At 52.5% G+C, this 25798-nt stretch overlaps 2 protein-coding genes across 8 annotated transcripts; one reads left to right on the top strand and one right to left on the bottom strand.

Annotated features, from left to right (window-relative positions):
- Positions 1-9: 9 nt before the first annotated feature.
- TEAD2 (TEA domain transcription factor 2) lies at positions 10-15936 on the bottom strand. Of its 5 annotated transcripts, XR_006197119.1 has the most exons (14): positions 14466-14609; positions 13936-14173; positions 13490-13554; positions 12990-13052; positions 11749-11760; positions 11417-11524; positions 11273-11331; positions 8030-8094; positions 6845-6993; positions 4108-4281; positions 2067-2228; positions 1233-1385; positions 417-793; positions 10-308 (listed from the first exon to the last, which is right to left on the bottom strand). XR_006197119.1 is itself a non-coding variant. In XM_042918831.1 (13 exons), exons 2-13 carry the CDS (start codon positions 14165-14167, stop codon positions 680-682), a joined length of 1356 nt encoding a protein of 451 aa, XP_042774765.1. In that variant the 5' UTR covers positions 14168-14173; positions 15889-15936; the 3' UTR covers positions 10-679. The 5 variants fall into 5 exon arrangements, 4 of the variants coding, with proteins under 4 accessions (XP_042774765.1, XP_042774766.1, XP_042774762.1 ...); XM_042918831.1 differs by lacking the exon at positions 14466-14609 and adding an exon at positions 15889-15936 and having other exon boundaries at positions 10-793; XM_042918832.1 differs by lacking the exon at positions 14466-14609 and adding an exon at positions 15849-15915 and having other exon boundaries at positions 10-793.
- Positions 15937-15994: 58 nt separating this feature from the next.
- Positions 15995-20869, top strand: DKKL1 (dickkopf like acrosomal protein 1). 3 transcript variants are annotated; one of them, XM_042920319.1, is made up of 5 exons: positions 15995-16075; positions 17310-17481; positions 18042-18182; positions 18305-18397; positions 20504-20869. In XM_042920319.1, exons 2-5 carry the CDS (start codon positions 17329-17331, stop codon positions 20813-20815), a joined length of 699 nt encoding a protein of 232 aa, XP_042776253.1. In that variant the 5' UTR covers positions 15995-16075; positions 17310-17328; the 3' UTR covers positions 20816-20869. The 3 variants fall into 3 exon arrangements, with proteins under 3 accessions (XP_042776253.1, XP_042776252.1, XP_042776251.1); XM_042920318.1 differs by lacking the exon at positions 15995-16075 and adding an exon at positions 16828-16910; XM_042920317.1 differs by lacking the exon at positions 15995-16075 and adding an exon at positions 16917-17051.
- Positions 20870-25798: the final 4929 nt, after the last annotated feature.

The following is a 25798-nucleotide window of genomic DNA, read 5'->3' as shown; positions in this document are numbered from 1 at the left end:
ATCCTCTGTCAAAACACGAACCAACACACTTTGCGGGTGAGGGGAGGCAACACAGCATAGCCCACGTCTCATTTAGAAGAGAGGATGAGATGAAAAGACTCACCCCACTGCTTGCCCAGCTGAGAAAAAGTCACAACCCTAATACCCACTTATAAATATCTCTTGTTATATTAAAAAAAATATTTCCAGGGCCCACCTGGCTCTGCTCCGGCACAGAAAGTGTTAACCTTCAATATTCGATCTTGATCTTAAGGTCACAGGGTGAGGGTGGTAAGGAGAGGCAGGTTGGGAAAGGGAGACGGGGTGTGCTGAAAGACAGAGGGACAAACCATATCAAAGCCCCCCCCCCAAAAAAAACATCCAGAACCAAGTTGGGGGAGGGCACCTGTTAAGAGACTGAGAAACCAGTGCTATACCTCAGGGTTGTCTCACTCCTGTCCCCAGTCCCCATGCTCTGGAGTGATCTGTCCTTTCAGACACCACTGTGAAGTCCCAGTATCAGCATCCAACCTTCCAGCTTTTGCCACCCAGCTTTGTAAGGTCCCCTCTAACAGGGATCAGCGCCCCCTCCCCAAATAAGCATGAAGAGAGCTGGGGGTCCTTCCTGGAAGGAGGGTATTCCGGGCACGAGCCACTTTTGGAGGGTATTCCGGGCATGAGCCACTTTTGGGGTCCCCTTTCAGTCCCTGACCAGACGGTAAATGTGGTGCTGGGCCCCCCGCTCGCTGGTGGAGACCTCAAAGACGTAGGCGGTGCAGAGCAGCAGCTCCTGGGTGTCTCGGTTTGTTACCACCTGCCAAGGAGGCCAAGAGAAAGGGTTTATGCAAAAAACAAAAACAAAACAAAGAGGGAGAGTGGGGACCACTGTGCCCTCCCCAAGGTGCCATGGGATACGCAGGGAAGAGGTCCCCACCTTATCACATTCCCTAGGGAGTAGGGAGAAGGGATGCCTGACATGTCAGTTTCTTCATTCGACTGTTGGCAGTGAGGGGACTCACATGAGATGGCATATCAGAGGTAAAGGAGTCCCACCGGATCATGTTCCCTGAGCTAAGGTTAAGTTCCCTATGGAGGAGGTCCCTTAAACTGAGGATCCACCACGGGATGTCCTCGAGGTCAGTTTCTCCCATGAGGAGGGATCCCCCTGTGTCAGGGTCCCCAGGCTGAGGGTCTGTCGTGGGCACTCCCCACCACATCAGCGCCCCGGCTCCGGCCCAGCCCCAGTGCATCACCTGGAGGATGGTGAAGTTCTCCAGGACACTGTTCATCATATAGCGCTCGGGCAGCTGCCGAAGTTTGTGCAAGAAATTCACCAGGTACTCACACATGGGTGAGCGCAGCAGGCGGTACACAAACCTCCCGTCCTCCAGCTGGGCACGCTCCGTCTGAACCAGGATGGGGGCGCAGAGTAGGGAGGACGGTGACTGAGAGACACAGGGGTCACCCCAGGAACTGAGCCCCACTCTGTGCCCCTCCGATGCCATGCCCGCTCCCCACCGCGGTCATTTTCCCATTGCTCCATCCGTGGTGACCCGAGATGGGACCTGAACCCTCAGGTATCCAACTTGGGATCACTGAGCCTGCAAACCAGGGACCCCTCCAGCCTCTCAAAACTGTGCTCTGAAGCCTCAATGACCTCTGAACTGCACTAACCTCCAGGCCCTCAGATACCCTCACATCCTCCAAAGACCCGTCCACCAGGTCTCCGGACTCTATATGACCTCTGAGTTCAAGACCCCTCAAGTCCTCAGCAATCCCTAAGTGTGGCCCCTGAGCCTCCTTGCCCTGCAGATTCCTCCATATCCCTAAGAACCTTCTGAATCTTAGCATCTATAAATCTCTGTACCACATGTAACCTTTGAGCCTTCAAAGTAACCCCTACATGCAACTTTGGATTTCAGTGTTAGCTCCCAGCCCGTGCATTAAGTCCCCAAAGAGGATAAAACACTCCCCCACCCCCACCCCCACCCCAGCACACAGACACTCAAGTGCGTGAGCTATTGCACCCCCAAAGTGCCAGGCGGCTGGGTGCTCACCCGCCCGGAATTCTATCCCTCCAGCCTCACCTCCACCTTCTCCACCACCTGCTTGCCAAAGGAGCAGACCTTGGAGGAACAGGTGAGGGTCATGTGCTCCAGGCTCTCGTACTGGCTGCTCACTCCATAGAAACCACCACTGCTGCCGCCGGCCCCTACCTCTTCGCCACTAGGGCCCCAGTTCAGGTCCGCCTGGGGGATGGGGAGGGAGGCACAGGTGAGTTGGAGAGGAAGTTCCCTGTAAATGGTGGGGACGCCTCTAAAGTGGGAACTCTGCCCCATGGCCTGGTTGCCCCCCATAGCCCTGCATTTGCCCACCTCTCTTCCTTAGCATTCAAGGTCCCTGCTTCTCCATGAGCCTGTTTCTGGAACACACCCACCCTTCCATCAGTATGGGAGAAGTCTGGCTTCCTAAAATGGTCCAATAACTCTCTCTCCAGTAACTCCACCCCCAACAAAGGAGCCCTGGAATTCAACTTTCTTCTCTTGGAGCCCCCAACTCAAGAGGTTAGCCCCTTCCAAACCTCTGGTTACTATGGAGCCAGCTACTCCCTAGCAACCAGAGACTCCCTCACAGAGGGAGTTACTTCGTGGCCCTGGGTGCTAAGGCAAGTGGCTACTCCCTAGCAAAGGGGCCTGGGGAAGCCAGACTCCTTTCCAGAACACTCTCCCAGGCCCTTTCAGCCAATCCTCAGCTAAGGGGGCAGACAGTCCATTAATTAGGCCAAGTAGGGCCCAAAGAAGCCTAAAACCTCATCACACCAGTGGCCTGAGTTCCTTGGGCACCTTTTTGGGAAGCACACCTCTTCCTCTTCCTAACCTCAGCTGCTGACCTGACCAGGTAACTCTCTGAGGTGGTTTAGTCCTCTCCTCAGGGCCCTGACTCCATCCATCACCCTGACAATGGCTACTCCCACCTTCCCAGCCGCACCCCTGCAACCCCTGCTGGGCTTCCTAGGGATCGTTCTCCTGATCTGGGACCTGATAAGGCCTGTCTCAAGTCCTAACACGTCTAAGACCTCGGCAGCACATCCTCAGAGCCGCCTTGGGCCACTACACACTAGAACACTTTATAATCATGCAAAGCTCATGAACTTCAAGCCCTCGGCAGGCTTCCTTCTAGGAGACTAGATCATGCCACAGCTCTGGTTAATAAGAGTTAACACCCCCTAAACATCCACGATGTTTATTGGGCCCCTATAACATCAGCCATCATAGTGAACACCAAACCAGGTGGGCCTAAGAAAGACCCAAGATGGACCTCTTATTCATGATTACATACATAGCACTTGGCATAGGGCCTATATATAGTAAGTGCTCAATAAATGACTGTTAATAAATAAATAAATGCCTGGGGCGCCTGGGTGGCACAGTCGGTTAAGCGTCCGACTTCAGCCAGGTCACGATCTCGCGGTCCGTGAGTTCGAGTCCCGCGTCAGGCTCTGGGCTGATGGCTCGGAGCCTGGAGCCTGTTTCCGATTCTGTGTCTCCCTCTCTCTCTGCCCCTCCCCCGTTCATGCTCTGTCTCTCTCTGGCCCAAAAATAAAATTAAAAAAAAAAAAAAAAAAACGTTGAAAAAAAAAATTAAAAAAAAAAAAATAATAATAAATAAATAAATAAATGCCTTCACAAAGCCCCTTCCAGTTCCATCAGTCACTTCCTCAAGACCATTCTCTAACAACAGGGTCTGCTAGGGTCTGTCCTCTGTTTAGAGACCAAATTCCATGACTCTTATTTGCTAAGGGAGGGGAACCATTCCTTAGCAACAAGGCTTCACGTGGTCAGGTGGGGTGCAGGGAAGTCTGGAAGGTTGCAAGCCAATCCCTAAGTCCACATCAGTCACACCACTGGTTGTGGCAAAGTCTAGTGGGACCCGGGGAGGTCCAAGTCCTCTCCCTACGCCTGCACGGGTCCTATCCATTCCTGGCCTGGGGATAAAATTCCTCTGTGTTCCTTGTTACAAGGGGGCTGACACTCTGAGCCATGAGGACTGGTAAGGCCTGAGCTTGTCTCCCTTAGAGCCAGAGGCCACGTGATTTGTGAGCGCTTTTCTTTTGGTGGCAGAACTCACCCAGAACTTGACCAAGAAGAAGGCGTGAGGGGGCCCGCGATCGTACAGCTCCCGCAGGCCACCCTTTTTCTCAGGGAATTTGTCATAGATCTGCCGGACGTCCACACTCTCGAGGGGGGGCGCTCCAGGGCTGGGGCAGTGCTGGCTGATGTGTACAAACAGGTGCCTCTGGTACTGAGAAGGGTCGGCCATGAATGAGGAGTGACAGATGCTCACTTGCTCAAGCCCATCCCATACTGTACCCCCAGCAACCCACTAGCTGTTTCACACCGTCCACCCAGATGCTGGGCCTGACTCCCCAGAACTGTCACCATTCTCTTCTGCCCCCCAATATTTCAGTCCCCAAGCCCTGTCCCCTGCTCTCCATCCCCACTGCCCTGTCCTCTCCCACTCTCACCCCAGCCTCCTCCCTGGCCTCCCAGCCTCCGATCTCTACTCTCCAGGTCATCCCTTACAGACTCCCAGAGCCCTGGACCTCCCCTGCTCACAACCCTTCCGTGGCTCCCCAGAGCACCCAGGACAAAGCCCACACCCCCCAACCTGGAGGCTCTCACAAATAGATGCTCACAAACGTTCAGTCAATGGATGGAAAGATGGATGCATGGATGGATAGAATCCACACAGCCCAGATCAAGACTCCCCATCTCTCCATTCTTATCACTTCTTATCCGTATTCTGAAATTCTCCTACCTTCCCCCATCTTCTCTTTCAATACAAGTCCTCCCTCCATCTTCTAAGGCCCAAGACTATGCAAATCTACCTCTTCCTGAAAGCCTCGCTTGGGCAATCAGATGGGACCTCTCTTTTCTATGGTTCCCCATCACACTCAGGAGAAAGTCTGGGTCCCTTAGCTTGGCAATGCCAGGTCCTCCAGAACCAGCACCTGCCCACCTATCGGCAGCCTCACCAGCCCCCACCATATTCAATTATTTGTTTTCCTGCGAACTTCATGCTCTTTCTGGAACATAAAGTTCTGCACGTGGTATACTCCCATGTAACCCTCAAAGCCCAACTGAACTGTTGTCATCTCAAGGAAGCCTTCACTAACTTCCCAGGCAGAATGACTCCTTTGTACACCCACAAAAACTTGAGCCTCCCCTATCCCAGCACATATTCATTATTCAACAGACATCTCCTGAGAGACCTACTGTGTGGGCACTATTCTGGCCCCTAGGGCTACCAGGCAAAATTTCTGGCCTCATGGAGTCCGCTGGCAAAGACGGAAAATTTTAGGGGTCCCTGGCTGGCTCAGTCGGTAGAGCATGTGACTCTTGGGGTTATAAGTTTGAGCCTCACGTTGGGTGTAGAGATTACTTCAAAATAAACTCTTTAAAAAAACAGCTTAAGAGAAAGAAAGAAAAATTTTAAACTCAACCCACAGATAATATAAATCTCAGAGAGTGACAACTTCTTTGAAAAAAATTCCCAAAAATCACAGTAAGAGGGTCAAGAGTGATGGCAGCTGGTATTTTCCATGAAGTGGTCTGGGAAAGCCAATCTGAGAAGACAAGCAAAGTCCTGAGTGAATGGAGGGAGAATGTGGGAACTATCTGAGGAAAACATATTCCAGGTGGCAAGAATAGCAGATGCAAAGGTCCTGAGGCAGGAGTGGGCCTGGTGTGTTTGAGAAAGAGCATGGAAGCCAGTGTGGCTAGAGCAGAGTGGGCAAGGGTATGAGGGCAGGAGGCGAGGACAGAGCAGGAATGGGGGTCAGATTGTGCACAGCCCTGTGGGCAACTGAGAGGACTTTAGCCTTTACTCCAAGTGAGATGGGAGGGTTTCAACCTGATCTAACTTGGGTTTTAGAGGACCACCATACCCAGCAATTGGTGTTTATTTGGCTGTAGCAGAGACTACTATGTGTTCACAAACCCCTGTTCCTTTTCACGCAGCAAAACTACACTTCCCAGACTCCTTTGCAGTTAGGTGTGGCCGCATGACTAAATTCTGGCCAATGGGATGAGAGCAGAACCTGCTAGTTGCCACTTCCAAACCAGATCCATAAAACCTCCTGCACAATTCTTGAGTCTCTCCCTTCCACCATCTGCTGGCCAGATGTAGGGAATCCAGCAGCAGATTCTGAAGCCCTAGAAAATGTCAGAACCACAAAATGGAAGGAGCCTGGAATTTCCCGAAATCACTGTGTGGAAGCCTCCTACTGGACACCTACATGGAAATGTTACAGGAGAGAGAAACTTCTAGGATGTTCATTCCCTGAGGGTTTAGGGTTATTTCTTCTAACAGTCAGCCCACCCTGACTAGTATGGCATCTATCTCCATCCTAGGCCAGGAAAAGCTCAGGCCTAGAAACAAGACCTGCCTTTCCAGGTTCCCAGGGTCCACCACAAAGCCTGGCACACAGTAGGCACTCAAAAATGTTTCCCGAGTGAACACGCAACGGCCTGGGGAGTTTCTCTGAGCAACCTAACCATGACCCCATGACCATCCAGTCCCTCCACGCTAGTGGTTCCCAAAGTGTGGTCTCCAGACCAGCAGCATCAACAAATGTCTGGGAGAGGGTTAGAAATGCAAATTCTCAAGCCCCACACCAGACTCTACCGCATCAGAATTTGAAGGTGGAGCCCAGCAGTCTGTGTTTCCACAAGCCCTCCATGTTATTCTGATACCTGCTAAAGTTTGAGAACCACCGCGTTATGCTTTCCCTCCCTATAACTCTCTGCATTCCGACCCCCACCCCCCCACCCCCCGCCAGCGACTATTCTAAAATTGCACTCACAGAGTCGACTGCATCCGGCGGTTCCACAAAGGCTGAGAACTCTACCAGCTGCAATCGGGCAGTGCCCAGGGCCCGAGCCTGCCAGGCTGGGGGTGACGGGGCAGGTGGGGGCAGGGCAGGGGGCGAGAGGGCTTGGGGGGGCTCGTACCCTAGAGAAAGAGAAAAGAAAAGCACAACAAAAATTGCTAACATGTATTAAATACATCAAGCATTCTTCTCTCTTGCCTGCCTCCGCTTAGAAGCTAAAAAAGCTACATACTCACTTTCCCAGCCTCCCTTGCAACTAGAGATGGCCATGTGACACAGTCCTGGCCAATGAGACGTTAGGGGAAATCTGCTGAGGGGCTTCTGAGAAGGAGTTTCTTCCTGAATGAAAAAGACAGAACTTGGGGAGGAGAAAGCTTTTGGCCCTGGTCAAGTGCCGCTTGAGACATGATGCCTGGAATCACAACAGCCATCTTGGGACAATAAGAGGCCAAAGGACCTCTAGAGATGCCAGGTCTGATATTGCTGAGCTGCTGAGCCAGCACAGGAGCACCCCACCTCCAGACTCCTTGTTAGGTGAAATCATTAAAGCCTTTATTACTTAAGGCACTATTAACTTGGGCATTCTGTTACTTGCAGCCAAAAGCATTTCGAATTGATGAATCTGTGGAACCTGAGAGTTCTCTTTCACCAGTGTGAGTTCTTAGGACCAAAGCCTCATGGACTTCCGGAAGCCGTCTTTCTTGCCAGGTGGGCAGAGCCTGCCTGGCAATGAAGCCACCACACACCACAGGGGAAAGCAGAACCAAGCAAATCTGACACTACCACTTGAGCCCCTGGATCCAGCCATGCCTGAAGCCACAACTCCTGAAATATCAGTTACCTAGGCCAACAAACTCTTTTTTTTTTTTTTCTTTTTCTTTGTGTCATCGAGCTTGATTTGAGTGTCTGCCACCTGCAGCTGGAAGAATCTTGACTAATACACCTCCTCAACGTCCTTTAGGTAGCAAGTGGCAGAACACAAACCCAGCGTCTCCGGATTCAGAGGCCACGATATTAACCACTACAAATTCTATCACTCAGCTTTCCTCAGACCTGGACCTATACAGAAATGCGTTTCCTGATTAATGGAAGGGGAAGGAAAGGCAGCCGGGATTGAGGAGAGCGGGGAGACAAGGAAGGTGGAGAGCAGACTCTTACCTGGGAGGTCAGTAGATGGGGGGGTCAGTGACAACGAGAACGGCGTCTGTGAGAATGGCTTCACACTGAGGGAGAAAGGAAGCTGGGGGTCAGCAAGGTCGAAAGATGGTAACTATACAGGCTAATGTTTACTCGAGGACACCAAAAGCCAGACCCTATAGTAGCATGTTATGGGCAAGAGTTCACTGAATCGGGGCCCCTGGGTGGCTCGGTCGGTTAAGCATCTGACTTCAGCTCCGGCCATGATCTCGCGGCCCGTGGATTCGAGCCCCACATCAGGCTCTCTTCTGTCAGCTCAGAGCCCACTTCAGATCCTCTGCCTCCCTCTCTCTGCCCCTCCCCAGCTCACTCAAGCTCTCTCTCTCTCTCTCTCAAAAACAAACAAACATTAAAAAAAAAAAAGAGAGAGAGAGAGTTCACTGAATCCTCACAGCCCCCGAGAGCCTGGAGTCTGCCTCAGATTCTGTGTCTCCCTCTCTCATGCCCCTTCCCCGCTCTCGCTCTCTCTCTCTCTCTCTCTCAAAAATAAACACACATGAAGAAATGGGAAATGTGGAGAAAGAGGAGGGTGAGGGTCAGGAGGGTAGGAGAAAACGACCAACGGTCAGGAGATGGGACGTTAGTCCAAAGTCTGGGGTGAGGAAGCAGCGCCACAAAATCTAAAGGAGTGCTGTCCGATAGAACTTTCCACAATGACGGACATGCTCTACATCTGCCCTGTCCAATATGGTAGCCCCCAGGCACACGTTGCTGCTGAGCACATGACTCATGACTACTGAGCACGAATGTGGCTAGAGTGCCTGAGGGACTGACTTTTTTCATTTAACTTAACTTTAATTAACTGAAGATTCAATAACAGGCTGTGGCTAGTGACTGTAGTATCTGACAGAACAGCTCTAGAAACCTATTACCTGTGGGTAGCTGAGAAGATGATGGTGAGGTTGAAAGGTCAGAGGTCATGGAGACTACACTTGGGGTCAAAGGTCAGTAAGAGATCACGAGTCAAAAAGACTAGCAGCACCTGGCGGGCTCAGTCAGCAGAGCATACAATTCTTGATCTCGGGGTTGTGGGTTCGAGCCCCACATTGGGTGTAGAGATCACTTAAAAATAAAATCTTGAAAAAATAATAAAAATAGGGACTCAGTCGGCTAAGCGTCTGACTCTTGATTTCAACTCAGATTGTAATCTCACAGCCGTGAAATCGAGCCCCGCATCCAGCTCTCCACTGACAACTTGAGATTCTCTCTCTCTCTCTCTCTCTCTCTCTGCCCCTCCCCCACTCGCTCTCAAGCACACACTCTCTCTCTCAAAAACAAATACATAAACACTTTAAAAAAAATAAAAATTCTTAAATTTTTTTTAAAAGTCCAGGGGCACCTGGGTGGCTCAGTAGGTTGAGTGTCTGACTTCAGGTCATGATCTCACGGTTCATGAGTTCAAGCCCGGCGTCAGGCTCTGTGCTGACAGCTCAGAGCCTGGAACCTGCTTCGGATTCTGTGTCTCCCTCGCTCTCTGCCCCTCCCCCGCCCACCCTCTGTCTCTCTCTCTCTGTCTCTCTCTCTCTCTCAAAAATAAACATTAAAAAAATTTTTTTAATAAATAAATAATTTAAAAAGTCAAAAGACCAGAATCAGAAAGACACAAACTCCAGGGACCTTCAGATCTCGACTCCCAGGGCCCTTGGCCCAGTACTCATCATCCCAATTCTGAAATCTCAACCCCAGTACCCTACCCACTGACTTCATCTCTTGTCATCAGGGCTGCTGGCCACACGCCACCCCTTCAGAGTGGCCCTTCTTGACACCTGTCTAAATAGAGCACATACGCCCTGCTTTACTTCCTGCACTTATTCCTTTCGCATGAATGCTTATTTATGTGTTTACTGTCGGTCTCCTCCCCTCTCCAAACACGTCAGCTCCATGAAGGCAGGGATTCTGTCTCACTTATGTAATGCTGCGTCCCAATCTAAACGGAGGACCAGGCACTTAACAGGTGCTCAATAAACATCGGACTGGCCGGTGGCTTAATACCTTCTCTCATTTCCTGGAACTCACCAGACCTCAGGATCTTGGCACATGCTGTTTTCACTGCCTAAAATATTCCCAACCCCCCTTCTTCACCTGGTTAAGTCCTACTCTGCCTGCCTTCAACGTTATCTCCTCAGAGAAACCCCCAGAACTCTCTTCCTCAACCCAGAACCTGTTGCAGTCCTCTGCACCATATCACATACTCTTTGATTCTGTGTTTAGGCAGGTGATGAGTTCGTTAACATTTGTCTCCCCGTTGACTATTAGCTCCCCTAACGGTGGGACCCCAGTGCCGACCCACCCCTCCTTCCAGCTCAGCCTCCTTCCCGCAAACCTGCAGTTCCTTCAGCCAAGGGGACCTGTCCTGATCTTTTCCAGCGTCCCAGCACCCCCCCCCCCCCCCCAGGGAACTTTCTTCTCTCCGTGGAGCCCAGATGCCACAGCATGGCACTTCACTCGCTCTGGCAACACCCTCAACGCCACTCGTCACTGTCCTGAGGCCACAATGCCCCACCAACACCCAGCTTCGATCCACTGGCTCCTCTCTGGGCTGAAAACTGCACTTCCCATGAGTCTCTGGGGCCTGTTTCTATTCTGCTAGGCTGGAATCACATTCCGTCACCCTTAGGGCTCTCTCAGGGCTAAAATAGACATTCCCATGTACTTTGGGGACCTATTTTCTTCCTTTCGACTCTGAGAGAAGACTCCTGCTCTCCCCTCAGGCCCAAGAACACCTCTGTGGGATGGGAACAAGCCTACCCATGAGCCTCTGGGGCCCAGACAATCTCACTGGGATGCCATTATCCCCGTGGACATCCTCCTGGCCCCACACATTCATCCAGTCCCACACTGAGCTCCTTTCTTCCCCAAACCTGCCCCTGCCCCGGGACACATATCTCGGACTGTGCCACCAACCCCAGTCACCAGCAAGACCCCAGACACGGTCCTTTCCTCTGCCCCTTGGCTCCCAGCCCATGAGGCCCCAGCCCCACCCCTCCTCCTGACCCTCTCTGTCCTGTCCCCCTTCGCTGTGCCAGCTCAGGCCTCATCCTATTCTCCAGACCATCACACAGCCTCCTCTCTGGGATTCAATCCAGATAGCTAGCTGCAGAATCCGTGCTCACAAAGGAGTTGGGAGCTGGAAGGTGGGGTAAGGAAGGTCTGTGTGGAGGAAACAGGCCTGGGGGATGCTGACCCAGAACAGAAAGTACTCACTCTGGAACATTCCAGGGGGACCCAGAGCCCCCTGACCAAAATTGGAAAAGCTCAGAGGCCTGAAAAAGAGACAAAAGAAGGGGGTCAGTCAGTCAGTCCCCTTTTGAAACCGCAGCCCCACCCCTCCCACAATCCCTAAGCCACCTGAGGACCAGCAGGACCCAGTTTGGCCTGCAGGGAAGGTGCTGAGATGAGCTGGGCTGAGGACATGGTGGCCATTGTCTGGAAAGCCTTGTCCTTGGAAACCTGGTCCTGGAGGAGAAGTTGGGGGTCCGCATTAACGGGGAGTCCCAGTTGGCACAGCAGGGGTAGGTCAACGCCAGGGAAGGGCAAGCGAGGGGAGAGGCAGAGTTGGGGAGTCAAGGCGATTGGGGGAGGGCACAAATCCTTCTTCCTACAGCCCTCTGCCCCTCCTGGCCCCCTCAGGAATGTCTGGGGGAAAGGAGCGGAGGGGTAGGATGGGCAGGGGCACTTACCACATTCAAGGCCTGCCCGTGGGGGTGGGGGAGGGTGCCAAAGGAGGAAAGAAAACATGACTTAGGAAGTGAGGCCTGAGTTCTCACCTTCCTGCCTTCTCAATCCCTATAGCTCCCCCACCCTGAGCTGAAAAATGGGAGGAAGGGGGAGCAAGGATGAATATGAAACAGGAAGGAGAGAGGGCCAGGCCTTGAGGGGGAAAGGGGCTCCTATACCCAGAATATAAGACAGTACACAGCATGAGGGTTTCTAGGTCAAGAAAGAGCCGGAAGTCAAGGTTTCCGGATATGCAGGCAACAGGAAATGAGCATTTCAGACCCCGAGGGAATAGGCAGCGAACATTCCCTAGCTTGGACAGGATAGAGACAGGACAGCGAGGTCCAGAAAAGACCAGAAGTGAAGATTTTTTTTTAGACCTGGAGAGAAAGGAGAGGGAGGCTTCTGGGTACAAAAAAAAAAGCAACAGGAAGTGGTGGTCCCCAAATCCAAAGGAAGAGGCGCAAACAAAATAAAATAAAACCAAACCCCTCACACCCAGAGGAGGAGAACATGAGGGTCTCAGGCCAAGAGGGAAGCGGAAACTCAGAGAATGAAGAAAAGGGATGTGAGTATCTCCAAACAAAGTGAAGATTTCTGGACACGGAAACAATAGGCAGGCCAGCCAGGGACCAAAAAAATGGGAAGATGAACCAGAAAGAGACGAAGAGGAGGTTCTCACAGCACAAGATGGGAAGGGGGACCATCAGGAGGAGAGGAGAGGGAGGGGGAAGATTGCAGTAGCCAGAGGAGAGGCCTGACACCCTATCCTTCTTGCCTGCCCTCAGCTAAATCTCTGTTCCCCTCTCTCTATGAATCTCTTCCCCCACCCAGGGCTTCTATCCACCCCCCCTGGCTGGGCCACGAACCCCCCACCCTGGATCTCTACTTCCTCAATCTGTCTACCTCTCTGTGTGACTCTGTCCCCATCTCTGGTTCTCTGTTACCCACTCTGGGTCTCTCTGTCCCCCTTTCTCTGGATTTCTGTTGACCTCTCTCTCTGGGTCTCTGTCTCCCTCTCTCTGAACCTCTGTCCCTCTTTCTCTTTGGGTCTCTCTGGGTCCCCTCTTTCTGATCCTCTGTCCCCCATTCTCTGGGTCTCTGCCCCCTCTCCCTTGGTCTCTGTCCCCCTCTCTCTGGGTTTCTGTCCCCCTCTCTCAGGGTCTCAGTCCCCTTCGCTCTGGGTGTCTGCCTTAGTCTATACCTTGAGCTTGGACTGGATTTCCCTTGATTTCCTTCGAGCCAGAACCTGGATGTGGCTAGAGACCTGCGGGGAGTGACAAAGAAGGGATTCAGGCCACCGCCACTTGCCTCTTGCACGCCCTCTCCCTTCCCACCCTCCGGGTGCCCCCCGGAGCTACCAGAACATGAAAGATGACAAACACACAGAACATGGTAGCTGTTGCAGGTGCTTTGCTGACACAGATGTGTCCACAGAGGCTAGTCTCTTCTCATTAACCCTACTCATCTTCCCCAGACCCAGCAAATCCGGTCTTTGGCTCTTTCGGTCCAGCTCCCTCTCTAACACACTGGGAAGAAATCCATACCAAAATAGGCACAGTACAGCAAACTAACAGAGGTGCCAGCCAAGACAGACAAAAGCACACGAACCAGATCCTTCTGGAACCTGAACCCACCCATGGTAGGATGGCCCCAAGAAGACAAGCCCGCCCCAGAGAGAAGCCCACAAGTCAGTTCTGAGACCTGTTTGCGGGTTCGGGTCTTCCCTGTTCTCAGCTTGATGTAGCGGGCAATCAGTTCATTCCGACCTGAAGAGTCAAAGATGGAACAGAGTTAGACCTTCGCGGGACTTCCCAACAAACAGGACACCAGGGAAGGGGACAGAAGCAATGGCGGCCAGCTGGGACCGCGGTGTGGAAGAGGCGTTACCGCCTCAGGCTTTGGAGCCAGACCCGCCCGGGCTCAAATCCCAGCTTCACCGCCTACTGGTTCTGTGACCTTCGGCAAATCACTGAACCTTTCTGTGCCTCAGTTTCCTCCTTTGTGCAAACAGCGATGCCGGCTCCTGCCTGAGTCCCTGTGAGCATACAATGTGCTTGGACCTTAACGCCATTTAAGGCTCCAGACATGTTGGTCATGATCTGTATTAATCAGTGGGGGCCAAAGACAAAAGAGAGGGGTGGACTCACCATACATCTTGCCTTCATCAGACAGGATGATTTTCCGCCGGCCACATGGTGGGTAGATCGCCAGGGCCTCCTGGAAGCTCTGCTCGATGTCTGGACTCCACACACCTTCTGCGTCTGGGCCCCCATCTCCCCCAGCCCCCTCGCTGCCGCCGGTGCCCTCCTCACTTCCTTCCTCACTTCCTGTCCAGCCACTGCCATCGTCCAGGGGGGCCCCAGCCCGGGGTTCCCCCATCTGGGCCTGGAGGAACACAGAGCTCAGCAAGGTTCCCCAACCACCCCAGAGAGCCTTCAGGGCTGGGAGGGCTGGGAGTTCAGATTGCTGGGTCTGAGGGAGGCGAGGGCTGGGGGCCTGGATTTCTGGGTCTGAAGGAAGCTGGGAGCCGGGATCCCTACGTCCTGCAGAAAGGGGCTGGATTTCTGGGGAAGCTTAGGGTGAGGGTGAGAGTGTCCTCTGTGTTTCCAGGGGAGCCTGGGTTGTGGCGAAGTCTTGAAGACCCCAGAGTAGGGCCTAGGGCCCATGAGGGCCGAACCTTTGGGTAAGGATTACTGGTTTCAAGAAGACAGGAGTCGGGGCCTAGCTGCAGGGAACCAGGGTGTGGATGAGATCTTCTCAGTCCCATCCCAAGAACAGGTGCTAGGATGTGGACAGCAGCTGCTAGAAAAGAAGGAGGGGCCTAGGCCATAGTAAGATGGGGGGGGGGGGTGTCCAGAGAGGGGAACAGAGATCCAGTGAGAGGGACAGAGACCCAGAGAGCATGAGACAGAGTCCCAGAGAGGGGGAAACAGAGATCCAGTGGGGGGGGGGGGGGGGGGGGGGGGGGGGGGAGACACTCAGAGAGAGAGCAGATAGAGACCCAGAGAAAGAGGAGGGCAGACCCAGAGAGGAGGGGACAGAGACCCAGAGAGAGGCGAGACAGAGACTCAGGGCAGAGACTCAAGCCGAGACCAGGAAAGACCCACAGAACCACAAACTGGGGGGCAAGGGCGCCCTGCCATCAGGAGAGCCAGAACAAAGGGCCCCGGCGTCCCCTCCCCCAGAACAAAGGGCCCCGGCGTCCCCTCCCCCAGTTTCCCACAACCCCCATCAGGGGAGGGGCTGGCCGGCGAGGGCGCCTCCCCTCTGGCCCCCGGCCCCGCCCCTTCCCTCCCCTCCCCCTGCGCCTTGGGCTCGGATCCAACTCAAGTTCCCAGTGACTTTCCGGAGGCCAGGAACAGGGAAAAACTTTTTCCAATACAGTCAGATCCCGCCTCCCAGGCGGCTCCACGTCTTCCACAGTTTTCCCAGGACCCCAGAGTCCAGGCTCCCATCCCCCTCCTCCCTCGGACCCTGAAGCCCAGGCCGAGACAAAGACCCCAGGCCGAGCCCAGTGGCGCTGAGGCGTTCAGGACCCCCGTAGGCCAAAATCCCAGCCCAGCTCTCCCCCATGTGGCCAGACAAAGGGACGGAGGAGCCGGGTAAGAAAGGTCCCCACTAATTTCCCGCCCCAGGCCCTAAACTTCGGAAGAGGCAAGACTGAAGATCCAGAAAGCACTGTAGCCCGCCCTATGCCACCCCGGGGGCCTCCTTTCTCCATTAGGAGGACCAGGCGCCCGCAAATGACACACGGAAACCAATTCGGTCAGAAACACGCACGGGGTCCTTTCTCACTTCAAAACCACATCGCCGCGTACACTCACACCCCCAGACACACCCGCCAAAGTCCCCGGCCCTCACCCACTCCCGAGGGCGCAATCCCAGACTCAGACCCATCACCAGACACCCCAACTCCGGCGAAAGTTCCAACACCTCACTAAGACTCGGTCACAAGCGCAAACTCGGGGCCCCGGGCAAAAAGAGGGCGGCAAGCAATCCTGAGACGGTCCCACAAACACCTCAACTCATAACCCGTAGCTTCCCACCCCAACTCACACACCCCAAAGCTGGATCCCCGACTCCCGCCGGAGCCTTCCTACCTCCCGGCCTGGGGCTGGGGAGCCGCGGGCGGGCGGGGCGCTGCGAGGGAGAAAGTTGCCCGGGAGCTTTGTTTGGGAAAAGTGGGAGGGACCGGAGGGGGGGGGGGCGGGCCCGGGCGCCGGACACAGGGAAGAGGGATCCGACGGTGACAGTTCGCAGGAGGATTTTTGCTTTGGCAAAGGAGAGGTGAAGTCTAGCTTGGGCCCGGTGGGAACTTCAGGCTTCAGATGCTTGCATCCCTGGGAGAGGTGACGGATGGGGGGTCCGGACTCCTAGGTCTCGGAGAGGAGGTTGACGGGGGCCAAGAAACCTGGGTGTGAGGGAGGAGGAGTCTGGGGGCCTGGACTTTTGGCTACCACCCTCCATGTATTTGTGTGTTGGGGACGTGGAAGTGATAAGAACACAAAAGAATTCAGGGAGCCTGAATTCTGGGCTCCTTGGAAGGTAGAACATAGGACTGGATTTGGGTTTCCAGAGAGGTCGGGGCTTTTCAGCGGAACGGAAGAGGACCCCAGTTCAGCGTCCCTTGCACTGCACTCTGTGGAGGGCAGTAATCGTTTCAAATCTTGGAGAAGATGAGAAAGAACACGGAGAAACTCAGAGATAAATGCAAAACTAAGGAGTGGGTGAACCAGAATGACTGCTCGGTCTCGGGCTTTTCACGCATTTGGCAGCCTAAGAATGGAACTGAGGGGGCTGGCGGCAAGATCTGGGGCACAGACGAATGGCCCAGGTGTGGGGGCATGGCTCTAAGTCAAGGGGCGTGGCCATCTGAGATTGGAGGGGGGCGAGAGGGCCAAAATCCGAGAACACAGGCCACACAGGATCTTGAGGGCCCAGGTCAACCGACAGGGGCGTGGTCTGACGGTGGGGGTGTGGCTAACAAATAGAGTCGTGGCTCTGCCCTTAAGGGCGTGACCACCCAGTAGCAGGCCTGGCTCGCGGGTGAGGTCAGCGGATGGGGGCGTGGCCAGATAGTAGGAGCGAGGCTAAGGCTCGCGGAGCTCATCCAACGCTCCAGGTAATCCCGCCTGGGCTCGAGACCAGAACTGTTCGGATTTAACAGTCCGTGGACGGACGGCCGGGGTCTGGGAGTCCGGTGACCGGGCTGTGGTCTAGCATAAAGGCGAGGCCCAAAAGAAGGGGCAGGGCGTGGGAGAAGGTGAGGAATGAGATCTGGGTATGAATGTGGGTGAAGGAAAGGACTGAGAACCGTGTGTGAGGCCAGAAGAGGCGGGCCCGGGAGGAGGGGGAGGGCCCGACGCGATGGAGGGGGTAGGGTGGGTGGACAGGGGAGCGGGGAGATGTGGGGAATTGACTGAGGCTCGGACGGGAAAGGGGTATTGGGTAGAGGGGGTGTGACTGCTAGGGGGCAGGGGCTCGTGGAGGGCGGGGCCTCTGACCCCTACCGCTGCCACAGCCTCCCTGCCCGCCCCACAATGTGGACTCTGGTCCTGCTGCTGCTGCTCCCCTCTGCCTTGGTGCCCCCCTCCGCGGCAGCACCGATCCGCGATGCTGATGCCCAGGAGAGCTCCTCGGGTATTCTGGGCCTCCAGAGCCTAATCCAAGGCTTCACCCGGCTGTTCCTCAAAGTGAGCAATGACGAGGGTTGGGAGCAAGAAGTAAAAAGAAGAGAAGAGGGAAGGGGGGGTAGGGAGGATGGAGACTGAGGGATGGAAGGGGTTCGGAGAGAGAGACTGGTAGAATGGAAGACGGGTTGCTGCCAGGCCAAAGGACAGACAGGAAGAGAGGGAATCAAAGGGAAAGAGAGATGAATAGAGAGCGACAGGCAGACTGAGTGATAGGAAGAGAGAGAGGAAATCAAGCAGAGAGGGAGATGGGACAGAGACAAAAGACTGGAGCGACAGAGACTGGAGACTTTGAAGGAGAAGGGGATGGGGCCATAGAGATTGTAGGACCGAGCGGGGAGGGGGGAGCATGAATAGGAAGGTAATGGAACAGAATAGAGACAGGCCAGATGGGGGATGGGGCAGAAGGTGACCCGGTTAGGCCCTAAGGGTCAGAAGACAGAGAGAGAAGGAGATGGGAGGTACATGGGGCAAGGCCTCAACAGCATGCTGGCAGGGCTTCAGATTTACTGGGGAGTCTTGGGGTCCAACAGAACAATGGTTCCACCCCCCCACCCCCCCAGGATGACTTTCTGCGGGGCATGGACAGCTTCTTCTCTGCCCCCATGGACTTCCGGGGCCTCCCCAGGAATTACCACCAAGAAGAGAACCAGGAGCACCGGCTGGGGAACAACACTCTCTCTAGCCACCTCCAGATCGACAAGGTGCCTATGCTGGGAAGTCCCTCCTGGAGTCCTCCCATGATCTCTCATGCTGCAGTATCTGTGGGGAGGAAGGCAGAGGAAGAAAGTGGTTTTGCTCTCACTCTCTCCTCCTGTCCTCACAGGTGACAGACAACAAAACTGGAGAGGTGCTGATCTCCGAGCAGGTGGTGGCGTCCATTGAGCCGGGAGAGGGGAATTTGGAGAGTGACTGGAAGGTTAGGACCTGCCCTGGACAATGTGTCCAAGCTCGAACATTTTCTGTCGTTTGGGAGAAGATGAGTGGATATTCCCACTCTGACCGTTCAGCACTTCTTTTCTCCGGGCCTCAGTTTTGTCATCTGTCAAATGGACAAACCAGCTCTCAGAAATGAGGTTTACAACCCCAGAGTATGTCCCCACTCACATAGCAAGCCCCAGAAAAGTTTGTAAACCCTGAAGGGCTTTTAATTCCAAGTGCTTTTAATCTTCACCCTTGTAAACCTCAAAGGGTGCTTTTATCTAAAGTACTCTGCAAACCTCCAAGTATTTTTTAATCTACCCCAAAGGCCTTGGGAAATCTCACTCTCATAAACTTCAAAATGTGATTTTTCGTTCCAAAGTGCTTTAGGAATCCCTAATGCTTTGCGTCTCTCACCTTTGTAAACTGCTAAGGGCGATTCTAACCACAAAGTGCTTGTGTATGTGTGTGTGTGTGTGTGTGTGTGTGTGTGTGTGTGTGTGGTCTCATTCTCACAAACTGTGAAATCACGACCCGAGACGAAATCAAGAGACTGGCGCTTAATCCACTAAGCCACCCAGGCACCCCATATCACAGTACCATTTGTACACCCAAGAAATTTAACACTGATAATCACACTATTGTCCCTGCATTCGTTTGCTCAGGCTGCCATAATAAAGTACCACTGATTGGGTGGCTTAAACAACAGAAGTTTATTGTTTCCCAGTTCCGGAGGCTACAAGTTCAAGATCAAGGTGTTCATCAGGGTTGGTTCTTTCCGAGGCTGCGAGGACGAATCTGTTCCATGCCTCTCCTCTAGTTTCCAGGGTGGTCTGCTGAAACTTTTTGGCATTCCTTGAAATGTAGAAAGCATCCCTTCTCTGTTCGTCTTCATTTTCACATGGCCTTCTCCCTGAGTACACTCCCTATGTCCAAATTTCCCTTTGCATAAGGATACCAGGCATATTAGGTGAGGGCCCATCCTAATGACCTTCGTCTTAACTAATGATATCTGCAATGACCCTGTTTCCAAGTAAGATCACATTCTGAGGTCCTGGGGGTTAGGACTTCAACACACAAATGGAGGTGGGGAAGTGGAGACACAAGTCAACCCATAACAGTCTCCTGCAGGACCTCTCAGAAAAATGCAGACTCTGATTCAGTAGGTCTGGACATCTAATTTGCTAACCTGTATGTCTACCAAACTCCCAATGTTACTGAGGCCGCTGGTCCACTGCCCACGCTTTGAGTAGCAAGGACCAAGCAGACATTCAGTCCATATTCAAATGTCCCCAGTTGACCGAAAGCTGTCCATAAGAACTGATGTGATTTTTGTTTTAATTTAAATCCAAGTTAGTTAACATATAGTGTCATAATGATTTCAGGGATAGAATTTAGTGATTCATCACTTACACACATATAACACCCCGTGCCCATCCCAATGAGTGCCCTCCTTTAGTGCCATCACCCATTTAGCCCATCCCCCCCCCCCCCCCCCCCCGATTTGATTTTTGATGCAGGATTCAATCAAGGATCACACGTTGTGGGGCGTGTGGGTGGCTCAGTCATCGGTTAAGCATCTGATTGTTGATTTCAGCTCAGGTCATGATCTCACGATTCGTGAGTTCAAGCCCTGCATCAGGCTCTGCACTGACGATGTAGAGCCTGCTTGGGATTCTCTCTCCCCCCAACTCTCTGCCCCTACTCTGCGTGCTCTCTCTCTCTCAAAATAAACAAACTTAAAAAAAAAAAAAAAAAGATCACACGTTGCAACTGCAGTCATTCTTTAGTAAAACCAAGAGCTTTTAATCCCAAAGTGATTTGTACATTTCCAACTGCTTTCTAAACCTTAAGAGTAGGTTTAATCCTAAAATGCTTTCGAAACCTCTAAAATGTGCTTTCAATCCCAGAGTAGTCTATAAATCTCAGTATTTTTAACGCAAAAGCACTTGTAAACCCAGTGCTTTTGTAAAGCACAAAATGAGCTTTAAACTCCCAAAGCGCCCTGTAGGTGGGCAAAATGGGTTGAATGTGCCAGCTGGGAACTCAGCATCCTGGGGTTGTCATTTGGAGTTTAATAGGTCTCCTTGTTCCTCCTCCCCAGGTGCCCAAGGTAGAGGAGAAGGAGGCCCTGGTGCCTGTCCCTAAAGCCATCGACACCTTCCGCCCTGAACCCCATCCCCGAGTTGCCTTCTGGATCATGAAGCTGCCACGCAGGAGATCCCACCAGGATGTTCAGGAGGGCGGCCGCTGGCTCAGCGAGAAGCGACACCGCTTGCAGGCCATCCGGGACGGGCTCCGCGAGGGGACCCACGAGGACAGCCTCAAAGAGGGGACCCAGGGATCCTTCCACTCAAAGCTGCCCGCCCGCAAGACCCACTTCCTGTACATTCTCAGGCCCTCCCAGAAGCTATAGGGGTGGGGAGGGAGCTGGAGAACACCTGCATGTACACCCCCCCCCCCCCCCCCCCCCCCCGCCAGACCCCACCCCAAGCTCCATATGGAAATAAAGTTCTTACATCTAGCAGCACTTTCTCCTTTCAGGATCTGTCCCCAGGCCTCAGCCGACTGGGTCATGGCAAGCCCCCTCCCCCCAATCCTAGCCTGGAAAGTGACATCCGGCTGTGCCACAGGCTCTCGCCAAGGTCGCCGGGCTCAGTTTTCTCACTCCCCGGCGTTGTCTGTCTGCTCACTGAGCAGCTCTGTCCCCTCCATCCCCATCCATCATCCCCTCAGTCGCTGACCTTGTCACCTGTCTGCCCTGTCTGCCCTCCTGTTCCCAACAGGGGAGGATTGTTGCACAATCGAGACTTGGGGTTGTCCCAAGGACCCTGCTTCCTCACTGGTTGTGACCTGGGGCCACCCGTCCTCAGCTCCTAGAAGCCTCTCTCCGGTCCTTGTGTGTGTACCCTACACCTCAGATCCAGAATCTTTCGGACTCTCCCTTCTGCCCCATCTTCCTTCTGCCTTCTCCTCCTCTTCCAGCGGGAGACAGTTCTCTCTGCCTTTATGGGCTCACAGGATTGGATCGGGCCCACCAGGACAGCACACTTCCCAGGATCCAGGAACTGGAGAAGATGGCCATCTTTGGGGACTAGGATTCTCCTACCACAGGTCCGGATCCTGTCACCTCCAGCCCCCTCTCTGTTAACATCCACACCTGCCCGTTTTCACGCTCTCGTTTTGATCTTTTCATTCCCTGACTCTCGACTTACATGCTGACTTCATCTTCGACTTGCCCTGTTTGTCTCTCCCTTTGTCCCTCTGCCTGTCCGTCTGTGCCAACACCTCAGACTCCATCTCTGCCGGCCAGACCTGATGCCTCAGCCAAACCTGGAAGTTCACAGACCCTGTCCATTTTGCCCCAACATCTATTCCCTCCAAGAACCCTCCCTGAAGACCTCTCCCTCATCTAGAAGGCACATCAGGGTCTTCCTGGAGCTGAGTCCTGCAGGGGATGCGGACATGAGGAACTTTCTCCCTTGAAGCCCAGGCTCAGAGTCAGATCACCCCACAGAAAGACCCAGCACATTCAGGAGCCTACAAACACATGGGCATAAATAAAAGTGAACTTTCTTTTGAAAATTGAGAGGTTTCCTTAAAGATTTTTAGTTTTTTATGTTTATTTGTTTTAAGTATATTTTTGAGAGAGAGACCGAGTGGGATATGGGCAGAGAGAGAGGGGGAGGGAAAACCCCCAGCAAGTTTTGTGAGATTGTGACCTGAGCCGAAACCAAGAGTCGGATGCTTAACCAGCTGAGCCACCCAGCACCCCCACCCCATGTTTATTTTTGAGACAGAGAGCACACATGCACACAAGCAGGGGAGGGCAGAGAGGGGGACAGAAGATCCAAGCAGGCTCTGTGCTGACAGCACAGAGCCCCACACAGGGCTTGAACTCACAAACCAAGAGATCATGGCCTGAGCTGCAGTCGGATGCTTAACCAACTGAGCCACCCAGGTTCCATTCATTTATTTTTAATAATCTCTACACCCAGTGTGGGGCTCCAACTTACAATGCTGAGATCAAGAGTTTCATATTCTATGGGGCGCCTGGGTGGCTCAGTAGGTTAAGTGTCCGACTTCAGCTCAGGTCGTGCTCTCATGGTTCGTAAATTCAAACCCCACATTAGTCTCTCTGCTGTCAGCGCTGAGCCTGCTTCAGATCCTCTGTCCCCCTCTCTCTGCCCCACCCCCATGCTCTCTCTTTCAAAAATAAACTTGAAAAGAGTTGCATACTCTACTGACTGAGCCAGGTAGGCACGCTCCTGAAAATTTAAATTTTTGATTATTCCAAAAAAAAAAAAAAAAAAGCATCAATATGGATGGAGTGGCTGGGGGTCGACTCTCACCAAAATTCAGCTCTAAAAGCTGAATGCAATGAAATAAAAACAACTGATGGAGGCATCAGAGAGCCACCAACACAGCCAGAAGTTAAAGAATCAAGGTCTCAGGGGCACCCGGGTGGCTCAGTAGGTCAAGTGGCCTACTCTTGATTTCCGCTCAGGTCATGATCTCGCACTTGGTGAGTTGGAGCCCCCAGTCGATCGATCGGGCCCTGCTTGGATCCTCTGTCTCCCTCTCTCTGCCCCTCCCACCACCTCGCAAAAAATAAATGTAAAAAAAAAAAAGAAAGAAAGAAAGAATCACGATCTCCAAGAGAAATGTGATGAGATGAGCCTGACAGTCTGCCCGCGGTATCCCCTTCAGGCATTTGCCACCCCCTAGGTTGTGACCATGCTGGGAGAACACCAAGAAATGAAGTTGCAATGAAGCTGGGGCGCCTGGCGGGCTCAGTCAGAAGAGCGAGCTTGTCACTCATGATCTCAGGGTGGTGAGTTCGAGCTCCACGTTGGGTGTAGAGATGGCTTAAAAATAAATAAATACATAAATACATAAATAAACAAACTCAAAAAAAGAGAGAAAGAAAGAAATCAGCACAAACCAAGAATTCAAGAAGAAAGTTGCTTCCAAAGCACTAAAGAGCCAAGAAGAGACATCGGCAGTCTCGTAGCAATAGGGAAACAAGGATGGGAATTGAGGACCTGCTAAGGAGAAGGGACCTAGTAAACACCTCCAGCCTTCCTAGGAGAGACAGGAGAGCCCGCATGCCAGCAGGAACGGCAAACCGAAAACACGTCCGCCTCATCTGGATCCCGGTGATCTATCCATACGTACTCTGTCTGCACGATAGAAGGAAATCAAATCCTTTCTAAAGGAAGACAATGCGAGCCAAAGAGTACAATTTTTACAATATTCACATTTTAATTTAAGAATTAACTAGTTTGGGGGCACGTGGGTAGCTCAGCCAGTTAGGCGTCTGACTCTTGATCTCAGCTCAGGTCTTGATCTCAAGGTCGTGAGTTCAGGCCCTGTGTTGCGCTCCACGCTGGGCGTTGAGCCTACTTAAAAATAATAATAGGGGCGCCTGAGTGGCTCAGTTGGTTGGGCACCTGACTTCTACTCAAGTCATGATCTCACGGTTCCAGCCCCACATTGGGCTCTCTGGTGTCATCTCGGAGTCAGCTCAGAGCTTACTTTGGATCCTCTGTCCCCCTCTCTTTCCGTGCCTCCCCCACTTGGGCTTTCTCTCTTGAAAATAAATAAACATTTTTAAAAAATCAATTACATCCCTGGGGCACCTGGGTGGCTCAGTCGGTTGAGCTTCCGACTTCTGCTCAGGTCATGATCTCACAGTCCGTGAGTTCGAGCCCTGCATCGGGCTCCGTGCTGACAGCTCGGAGCCTGGAGGCTGCTTCAGAGTCTGTGTCTCCCTCTCTCTCTGCTCCTCCCTTGTTCATGCTCTGTCTTTCTCTGTCTCAAAAATAAATAAACGTTAAAAAAAAAATTAAAAAAAAAAGTGGTTACCTTTGGAAAGGAATGACTAAAAGTAAGCGTGAATAAGGTTTTTGGGTTGCGGGCAATACTCCCATTTTTTAACATATTTTTATATGGGTGTTTTCATTAATGTATTTACTCTATACAGATTTAACTGAGCTATAACTTAATGTTTAACACTTTATATACGTTACAGCGACACTATAATTTTAAAAAAATTTTTAGGTTTTACAAAATTACCCAGGCCTCTGGGGCGCCTGGGTGGCTCAGTCAGTCGAGTGTCCGACTTCAGCTCAGGTAGTGATGCTGTGGTTTGTGAGTTCGAGCCCCGCATGGGGCTCTGGGCTGACAGCGTGGGGCTGGAGCCTGCTTCAGATTCTGTGCCTCCCACTCTCTCTGCCCCTTCCCTGCTCTCTCTCTCTCTCTCTCAAAATTAAATAAACATTAAGAAAAAATAAAAACAAACAAAATTACCCAGGCTTCAAAAAAGGAAAGAAGGGAGAGAGGGAGGGAGGGAGGAACGTGAAATACTGAAGAAATAAACAGAAAGAAAGAAATTATCCTAATAAAGCTAAGGAGTCCACCACCTGACAGCCTGTGCTAAGAAAACACCTGGGAAACATTCTTAATTGAACTCTCAAGACCCCCCTGAGGTGGATATTATTTATTCCCATTTTAGAGAAGCTGAGGTTCAGAGAGGTGAAGTCACTCGCCAAAGTCACACAGCAGTGGCCCTGGCTTTGTCTGATTCCCTATCTCACACTTGGAATCATTCATCACATCACACCTCAAACAGGTTCTTTCCCAGGCCTTATGACAAGTTACCATGTAATAAACATAATAATAGTTAACACGGAATACCGCCTTAAGACCTCAAGGTAACAAAAGAAGCAATTATTACCTCCGTTTCCGGGAGGAAGCCTGAGGCTCAGAGAGAGCCAGCCATTGTGCCAAGATCACAGCTAGGAAGGGATGGAGCCAAAATTCAAACCCGAGAATGTCTGACTCCAGGCCCATAGCCTTGTCATCAACCCAACACTGCCCAGTAGTTAAGAGGCATGGATTCTGTCCACTCATTCACTCATTTATTCAACACTTTTTTTTTTAATCACCCACACTGGGTCAGCCACGTTCTAGCCCCCAAACAGCCTCCTACTGCCTATAGCTCACGTTCCAGTGGGGGTGACGCTACACAAATCTACAATATGTCGGGTCGTGAGATAGGGACTTCTAACAGTGGTTAGTGACATGAGGGCCTAATGGAGGCAGTGTGGCAGGGAAAGGTCGCTCTGAGAAATGAATGATGGTGGGGTGAACCGGAGGATGCAAAAGAATTCCTTTCCTGTGTCTCCGCTAGCAGAAAGGAGGAGCGGATGGGGCATCTTTGTCCCAAATCCCCATTCCTGGGAGCCAAGTTTGGATGTAATTCTCTTCTCTCTAGCCGGAAAGGCTGAGAATACTTTTTCCCACTCCCCCCTATAGGGGATGAATGAAACTGTTTGAGAAACAGTCTTTCAGGGATCTGTTAATACATCGTGACCAGAGCCACAAAGGGCGCGGC

This window comes from Panthera leo, chromosome E2 (genome assembly GCF_018350215.1).
Source record: "Panthera leo isolate Ple1 chromosome E2, P.leo_Ple1_pat1.1, whole genome shotgun sequence".
NCBI classification, from domain to species: Eukaryota; Metazoa; Chordata; class Mammalia; order Carnivora; family Felidae; genus Panthera; species Panthera leo.
The sequence above is the reverse complement of the archived record's forward strand: the minus strand, read 5'-3'. Positions and strand labels throughout refer to the sequence as shown.